This window comes from Ceratosolen solmsi, unplaced genomic scaffold (genome assembly GCF_000503995.2).
Source record: "Ceratosolen solmsi marchali unplaced genomic scaffold, CerSol_1.0 scaffold28, whole genome shotgun sequence".
NCBI lineage: Eukaryota > Metazoa > Arthropoda > Insecta > Hymenoptera > Agaonidae > Ceratosolen > Ceratosolen solmsi.
In genome coordinates, this window is record NW_011948429.1 from 3,220,312 (window position 1) to 3,229,870 (window position 9,559).

The window sequence follows — 9,559 nt, forward strand, 5'->3', positions numbered from 1 at the left end:
CGCGCGACAATGAATAACTGAATTTCTAATCTATTTCTTAATTTGCATACGATTATGAAGGGAATATCGTAGTCGTACTAAGGCGAAGGTCATACGTTTAATAAAATATTATAAGTACGGATACTTAGATGTAGGCAAGTAGCTCCGCAGGCCACGTGAACCGCAATATTTCGTCTGCCGGGTTACCATTAGAATTTAAAGCCCCGTTGACGATGAAAATGGGACAGAGCGGAAGAGCAAGAAGGAAACAAGGGAAAATAACTGAGAGAAAAAGCACATGAAAAATACTTTTACAGCCATACTCCCGGGGGATGTTTAACGACTGTTTACAGCTTTGCGATCCGCAAGAAAGTGCCGCACCGTCTGTTTTTCTTCCATCGCCGCCCTTTTGGACAGGGCACGTCCTACCCCACCACCGTACGGCCCTCTACCACGTTTTCTCTCTCTCTCTCTCTCTCTCTCTCTCTCTCTCTCGATTTTGCTTCCTCTCCTTCGTCCTCTTCTACCACCACCTCCCCCTCGCCGCTCCTTCTATATATCTGTATTCGTACTGTGACCTCGTCTTTGCATTTCCTTTTTACACACGCTATTCGAATGTACAGCAAAAATTCTTCTCCTTTAAAATAACCTTTATTCATACATCGAAATCCTGTTTGAGCTCGTACGGAATGAATCCTTTGAAAAATAATGAAGAAATTCTTTTGTTTCTTTAACCCGGTAACCGCTAAATCAAACAGATAATTCACTCTTTTTTTTCCAGCGTCGAAGCGGCTATAACTTACAGCGGTATAATTTTACGATAGAAGTAGTACTTTAATCAAACGGCTAATGTCTTTTCAGTTTTGAGATAAAAATTACGTGGCGTTTCATAGACCTTATGAGGAAGAGGGGAGAAATTTTAATTCTGCTTTGCGTTATTTCTTCTTTAGCCATAATATTGCCGAATTAATTTCGATTGTAAAGATTATTCGATCATTAGCTTCTCGAATGTTCAATAAAATTGATGGAAAGAAGTTTCTTACTATCTTAATGTGATTTTTAATTGACAGTATAATGGATGGTGGCGAAATAGGAGAAATGGAGAAAATACGTGATAAAATACGTGATAAAATCAAATTAGTGCTAATATCGTGAACACTTACTTAAGCTCGGTACTTTTGCAATATTGTAATTGTTATGTTTTTTTAACAATCACGTGCTAGGATACGGGAATAACGTGGATTGTGTGTCGAGTACGATTTTTTTTTTTAAATGGAATTATTAAACATGGAAATGATAAAGATAATATAAATAAAATCATCAAAAGGAATCCCCGAACGTGTTGCCCTCGTTTATTCTCTTTCAACGTTTCACTATTTAGCCTTTACGGCATTACAATTGGAATCGAGCGTATAATGAAATTGAAAACAATCGACCATTGATTAAAAGTAATGGAATTGAAGAACAGGAGAGGCTCTTTAGGCTTCGTGTCCAAATGCAACAATAATTGAAATCTCGATCCACAGTTAAGTACGTACAGGTATAAGGGTCTACCGTTTTCTTCGCATAAAATCGATCGGCGATCCCTCGTTAAACTTTTCAATACGTCGGACCAATTATTTCGTGCCGCGGTCTCAGTTTAAATTTCTTTGCCTCCCGACCTCTCATTAACGCGAAGGGAAAAGCCACGGATAAGCCTTTTAAGCATTAGCTAGGAGACGCAACCGGCGCCCTTCATAATAAACCACATCTTTATTACATTCTTATTCCCCGACGTGTCAACTTGTGCCCTTACTTCTGGCAATTTTTGCACTTAATACTTGAATCTCATCTAGACGAATAGTAAAATATACTGGCGCGACGTTAAAATTAATTTCTGCCCTTTTATTGTCCTCTTATCCAGTTTGAAATTTAGCAAACTTTCTCACCTTGGTTTGTCTCCGAGCGCCTGTATCCGCGCAAAAGTGAAACTTATCCGCCACAGCCGGGAAAATGAAAACTCGACAGTTATGCGCATTATGATTCCGCGTCCTTCCTATTATTCCCTATTATTCCCTATTATTCTCTTATTATTCGTCATTATTGCCGAGTACTCTTTAATTCTTATGCGTTCGTACCTTATTGCCTAATTTTTCCTTCACACGTTACCCGATCTAGCTTCTCTAAAAATTTGCCTTTGTTACGCGATTTCTTACGTATGTTATTGATCCTTTGGGCCTCTGTGGCTTATAATCCTCGCGGTTCATTACCTCAGGTGAGAAATTGCGGCGTCGCTGATTACGCGTTATTATGTCCCTCCGTTAGCGTCGAGCATTTTCTTGATTCAAATTCAAATTTATTTTGCTTCCTTGGGACTCTTCGTGGCCTTTAAAACTCAAGCCTGCGCATTCTGCTCCATCTCCGTATAATTAAGCGGACAAGACGACGATAATGTGAAAATAACCGAGTCGACCTGTTTCTACAGAAATAAAATAAAAGCGGTAGCGGCATAACGAATTTGTAATATTCATTAACATGGAGCGAGAGTAGCCGCATTCAATTTAAAAATTTGATTTAATTTTTTGAAAACCTAATTGAAGAAGACCTTCAAAACATTATGAATGTAATAGATACTTTATTACGTTACGAGTCTATCGTTCAAATAACAAAATTATTCCAATTCCCTACTTGAATTGAAGACTTAATTAATTCCGTTTGGTGAGTGTATATATAATTTACATAGTACTTGAAATGTACGTTATAAAAGACGACTTACCATTTAATTGAATCAGGTTAAAATGGCCAATTACAAGCAGTTTAGTATTAAAGTGCAAACCCTTGCCGAAAGAATCTTCAATGGCACGATCAATTAATCAATTTAAATTATCTTTCCGCGCGCTGATGGTCGAGGCCCTGCCAGCTTATATAACTAACAAAAAATTCTGCTTCTTAAGACTTATATATCCCGCTAGTAGTGCACCTTGACCATTTCTCTAACTGGAATTTCATACTTTTCGGCTGCACGTCTTTTTAAACGCATCAATGGCTTTTTAATAGTCAACGTTCATAGTATATTTACGTACGCGAAAGGCTTTTCGCGCCAGAGCAGTGCCGTATACACTGATCCTAAGAAATAATTCGAAACTACCATTATCGGCAAATTTATCTATATAGGATTATTTTTAAGTAAATTATTAATACGCATTCGCGACTTTTTCTCACGCTCACGCATTTTATCTAACAATATATGAAACAATAGCGCCAATGTTTATGAAATATTTTAAATATGCATGATTTAATTTGTTAAATATGTCAAATGTTTGACAAGCATTTTAGCGGAAATGAATCAAAGGTTATCTCACCATAATCACACCAAAAGAAAATTACATTTCGTATAAATGCCATATTTCGTAAAAATTCTCTCATAAATTTGTTGCACATTGGTAGAATGAAAACGAACGTACGTTAAATATGCACGATGCAAGTACTTAAAAAGTTCTTATATAATACGAATAATTCATACAACGATTAGTTTCTTAAATACTATTTGTTACTGCGAAAGAGCATTATACAATTTTTTTTTTTTTTTTTTTTGAATTTTAGAAGAATTTAATCATTCGCAAGCCAAAGGAATCATCAAGCCTATAAAATACATCATCGATAAGACGTAATTTATAATTAAAAGGATATACGTGAAAGCTAATCATTACGACTGAATAATAATTATAATTAAAGTTGTCGTTTTAGTTTTTATTGTCAAAAAATATTAATAAAAATTCCATCAATAATATCGAAAACATTATGAAAAAGTATATTTCTACGACTTTGAAATTTTTTTACTTTTACACGCAATTTGCTTATTACAAATCAAATAATTTATATATATATATATATATATATATATATATATATATATATATATATATATATATATTACAGAAGAGTCTCAAAAATATATATATATATATATATATATATATATATATATATATATATATATATTACAGTAGCGTCTCAAAAATAATTGCCTAGTTTATGGATTTAATATATGAATTAACTATCCGTTTATTTCAAGCAAAGTTCTTCATAAAATTTCTTTGGTTATTATTATTATTTGCATTCATCATCTGCTTCGATACTTTGTATGAAATCTTTTTATCCTCGAACATGTAGACAGACAGACATATTATTTACGATTGGAGTGGTGAAATTATTCAGAGTTACTACTTTACGCTCCGTGCATAATTGAAACAAACATCATCTCTACGCTGCTATTTGAGATTTTGCTCTCAAATTGGATACACAGTCTTAGCGCAAAATATGAAATCTTTTCGATCGATCTCCTCAACATCAACGTAATATCTATTTTCGAAAATGCCAAGATAGACGCTGCAAGTTAAAATTGGCCAGGCCTAAGAAATTATTTGTAAAAAGTACGAATACATGGGGGATAACTCGTGGCGCCAATAATTTGCCCGAAAGTTTTTTTTAAAAGCCTCTTAAGAGCTACGCCAAGAGAATTTTCAAGCATTGAGGAAGGAGACAGACGACATTAGGCGGGGTGTGTCGTTTATGGCTTTTTTTTTTTTTTTTTTATCTCTTTTTTTTATGTGAGTGTAAAGCTGTTGCTCTGATTGCCGAACCCGACATCTCTTCGTGTACAAAAATAAAACTGTTTAATCGCACATTCTCGTCCTGTCCTTTTCTCCGTGATCCTTATGGCAAAAGAGTGATGCCGGCATGCGCGTACACATACACGCACACGCAACACGCACACGCAACACGCAACACGCAACACGCAACACGCAACACGCAACACGCACACGCACGCGCAGACGCAGACGCAGGGCGCGCGCGCGCGATTATCCTTCGACGCGATATTTATTCTCCTCGCGAGTCGCGCGTGCATCGGTGCATCGATGAGGAAAGGCGACGACGATCCTCGGACATTCAAGTCAACGCTTAGCTCGGCAGAAGCTTTTGCTGTATGGGCGGCAAATGTCGGAAAAATCTTCTGCGTTGACCCATCTATTTTTGATAATAACACCGATGTTGTTTTAGTACATGGAAGCCATGTTGGGTTGTTGGACGGTGTTGGTACGCTCGTTGTGTAGTTGGTTGGAAATCAATGCTTACAGTTTTGAAAATGTCGTTCGATTACTTGGTTGACGTGACGTCACACATACGACTCGCTTACGAATATCCGATGTATAAATTAATGTCGACCGATTGGAATATTAAATCGTGGGGATACAAGAGGTGGTAATTGTATTGGTAATTTAAAGCGAAACGTACATTGGTCGTCATATATTGTATTGGTTATTTCGTTAGCTAAAATGTCAGTGCTTTACGAAAAATTGAAGTTTTCTTTTTCTTCTTTACTTAAATTCTCAGCTGTTTATGCATTGCTTCGTTATGCTTAACATTTGAATTACTATAATAAATAAGTCGCTATCGTTTTCTTCTTCTTCGCTCTCTTCTTCACTCTCTCACTCTCACTCTCTCTCTCTCTCTCTCTCTCTCTCTCTCTCTCTCTCTCTCTCTCTGCTTCTGTCTTTATTTCTTATTATCTTCCTGTTTACCGTCTCATCTTTGTTTTTGAGGAGGAGAAAGAAGGGACAAAAAGAGGTCATTTATCAGGCTGTTGTTTATAAATTTTTGTCAAGATATTTTTAACTTTTTAAATGTAAATCAGGTACATTATTGTTATTTGAGATTGTGAAAAGAATTTAGTTGCGACTGTAATTCGACTCGAATTTTTATAATGCGATAGAAACATACGAGGATACATAGTAAATCATTAAATGCACAATTTACTATTAATTCGCAATTTTTTAACTTTTATGCTTGAGCAGTAAATTAATTGAAAACATTTAGACGTCTCTTCTCATGCTTTTTCCATTTCTTCAATTGTACTAATTTTTCGCCATACCATTTTTATTTTTGCCTTTACCGTACTCTATTGTGCTTTACTTATTGCCATTACTCGTTATATATATATATATATATATATATATATATATATTATTTATGTAGAATATGTATATATTCGACGTAGACGAAATCACTTTAAATTAAATAAGTTTTGTTGATGAAATGGGGAGAAAATTCGAAAGTTAATTCAAGACTTATTTTATATCCGAAAATACGTTTATGCGTCTCTTGAAACTACAAGTATGCAATGGGAATTCGGAATTGAGTAGATCGCCGAGTGCTTTTATTTTATAGAAATGTTAAGGAACGAGAAGGAAAATAAGCAGAAAAAACGGTATCGATGCTCGTGTAAAAAAAGTTAACGAAGATTTGCTAATGACATATAAGTACCGTCATACTATCATACTAATATAGAATTAAGAGCGTAGAAAACAAATTTACGGATATCCAGTTTTAACTTTAGAGCATTTTGTTTCTTGTTTGTCGATCATTAACTTAATGCATATCTTTGTTTTCACAATTTACATCATTGCGTAAAATACAGTAATTTACGCAGCATTCTGCTCTGTAGATCATTCACTTAGGTTTATCCTATTAAGCATTTGTGATTTTTGCTTATCTTCCCCCCCCCCCCCCCCCCCCTCCAACCAATCCCCACTCACCACTCCCCGCCCAACCCCACCAACACAGACTATCAAATAACTTGATAAATTTACGTTTCTTCTCACCAAGAAGATCTTTCAAATTTTCGATTGACAACGCTACGTCATACGTGTCATTGCTTTATTTACCGTACGTGCATTATTGAGCTTAAATTGTCTTTTAGTCGTTAAGAAGTCGGGCGGCTCGCATCGAGCATTGCATAAATTAAGAAAAGAAATATAATACTTTCCCATAATTAGCATTATCGATGCGCCGCAGCATAATGCATTATGTTGGAGCGAGCAAGGAAGGATCAGTAATTTGTTATTCGGAAATAAACAGGAACGTTGGGAATATTATTCAACCATTATGCATCGACAATATTTATCCAAACCGCTAAATCCTTAAGTTCATTTATGAATGAATTGTTTTGTTAGAGCGAGACGAAATTCCACACCCCGTATTTTTCACTCGTTTGGCAAATTTATTTATTACCTCGTCGTGCTTCCGATTGGCATATTTTGTCGCACACCTTATTTTAATCGCCACTCGCCATTTATATAACTTTGACACAATAGCCAACTTTTACTATTAATCCCGAGTCTATTATAAAGCCTTTATTTATTACTAATTCTCGTAATCGGTAATGCGTTAATAATTAACTTATTAACAATGTATGTTGAGAAGAAGGTTTCAGCGAGTATTTATCTTATTTTTGAACGACAACAATTTTTCAATGAGCACAAGTCAGTTGTAATTAATTAAACGAGTCTCGCACGACTGATTAAACTTATTAGCAAATTGTCCTATATAAGAACGAGGCTACGACGATACACGTTTAATCAAAAATATTTTAACTTTTGCACTTTGCCAGCGCTCGACTAACTTAAAAATACAAAATCCGTCGACGACGTTCCCCTCTCATAAATTTTAATTTCAAATAGCGAGCGACGTCTTCTTGCATTAACAATTTTCCCAAGAAACATCCACAAGCCCAACAATGAAATCGTCCTGCCGCGAAATTTACGTAGAAGTAGGAATAAACGATGCGAGAACTACAAGAGCAATCCACCTACAACAACAAGCCATGAATTTTCTTTCCACCTGCCCTCTCGGCCCAGCTCGATCCCCGCGCATTCGTCGTACTTTCTCATTTCCCTCCATACGCGTTGTTTTCCTTTCGGTCGCTTCCCCCGCGTTCCGCGCGTTATCCATTCGACGCTCTCGATCAAATTAAGGCGGTGACACGCACGCACGCACGTACGCACGCACGCACGCACGCACGCACGCACGCACGCATACAGAGACGACTGGAGCTAAGGTTAGGCCTACGGCGGTGGCAACGACAACGAGGAGGACGATAATGAAGATGAGAATGAGGATGAGGATGAGGATGAGGATGAGGAAAGCACCCGTGACCATCAAGTCAACCGGTTGACGACGATGACGGCGGTGACGGCGGTGAAGCGGTGCTCGGTCATTGCACATGCTTCGTCTCGCTCTAACCAATGTACGCGGCGCTCGTAACACGTTTCACCGTGCGCTGCACTCTCTCTCAACCGAAACAGACCGACCGAACGACCGAACGACCGAACGACCGAGGGAGCGAGCGAGTGAGCGACCGACCGACCGACCGAGATAGATAGATTGATAGTTGTACAAAGCGACGGGGTGGGGGGCGGGTGCATAGAGGACGACGATGAGGTGGAGGAGGAGGATGATGAGGATGATGATGATGAGGATGATGATGATGATGATGATGAGGAGGAGGAGAAGGAGGAAGGAGGTGGTAGTAGTAGTAGTAGTAGTAGTAGTAGTAGTAGTAGTAGTAGTAGTAGTAGTAGAGTGGGATTGCGGTGCGGCGGGAGAAAACGAACGCACCGCCACTGCGTTGTATACCATTAGTAGTATTAGCGTGTGCGTGAGCGCGCGCGGGAGAGTGAACGACGTGGTAAAAGAGAAGGGGGCTCGCTTATCCTGTGCTAGAGCGGGAGAGAGCCTGTGTGCAAGCGAGAGCACACTCGTGGTCGGACGCGGCGGGGCTGAGGGGATGTGTTTTGCGGGCCGGCGGGAGGCGACGGTGAAGGGAGAGGAACAGCCCGAGCGCCTTTAGCGGCGCGTTCGCGCCGCGCCAGTGGAATTCGCCCGTCCTCGTAGTCGTCGTGTGTACGTCCATGAGAGCGCCGTCGGTCGGTCGGTCGGTCGGTCGGTCGGTTGGTTGGTTGGTTGGTTGGTTGGTTGGTGTAGGGCCGCAGCAGCGAGCGATTTAACTCGACCGTTGTTGTCCTCGTCGCGGGCTTGACGTCTGTTCGTAACGTACGTTGGCGTGGAAGTGGAAGGAAGGATTGTAAAATGTGGCGACGCGTTGAGGCTGGCTGGACTTGAGGTGAGCGGCATCGTCGTCGGCGCTTATCCTCACTCAGTGCGCGCCGCCGTGAGTGCAAAACGGGCGCGAGTTTTGCGCCCGTGTGTGTCTCTAACAGTGCGCGCGTGTGAGGGAGCGAGACGAGGAGATGGATACCTTCGGCGGCATGTACCAAGTGAGTGTCGACTCCTCGCTATCTATGTTCTTTCATTGCTATCGTTATTATTATCGCTGTGCTCGTCGTCATCATCGTTGGTGTTGTTGTTGTTGTTATTATTATTATTATGATTATTGTTGTTGTTGTTGCTGATGATCGCCTATGTTTGGCCGATAACGACGTAAAGGGAAAGGTGACGAAGGAGGAGGAGGAGGAGGAGGAGGTGGTGGTGGAGGTGGGTGGAGGTGACGGAGACGAAGGAGGGCAGCGTCACTTTGAAGCATGAGAACGCTATTGTCGTCTCTCTCGTATGTTCTGCCACTGTCGTCGCTCCCACTGTCTCTCCTCTCTCTCTCTCTCTCTCTCTCTCTCTCTCTCTCTCTTTCACGCTCAGATCGAGCATTAATTTTCATGGCCGCCGCCGAACGGGCCCCTAGCAAAAGACGAGGCGAGAGGAGTCGGTGCGGCGGCTGCGAGAGAGAGAGAGAGAGAGAGAGAGAGAG

At 39.8% G+C, this 9,559-nt stretch overlaps 1 protein-coding gene across 7 annotated transcripts in view; it reads left to right on the top strand.

The window, feature by feature from the left end:
• The window catches only part of LOC105363782 (rap guanine nucleotide exchange factor 2-like), a 163,067-nt gene that overhangs the window by 130,014 nt on the left and 23,494 nt on the right, over positions 1-9,559 (top strand). Inside the window, exon 1 of one of the 7 annotated variants that reach the window (XM_011501557.1) lies at positions 8,875-9,074. The exons of the other annotated variants lie outside the window; for them this stretch is intronic. Within the exon in view, the coding sequence (XP_011499859.1) occupies positions 9,048-9,074 (27 nt within the window). The 5' untranslated portion in view covers positions 8,875-9,047. Of the gene's footprint in view, positions 1-8,874; positions 9,075-9,559 lie in introns of those variants that run through there. 7 annotated transcript variants of the gene reach the window in all.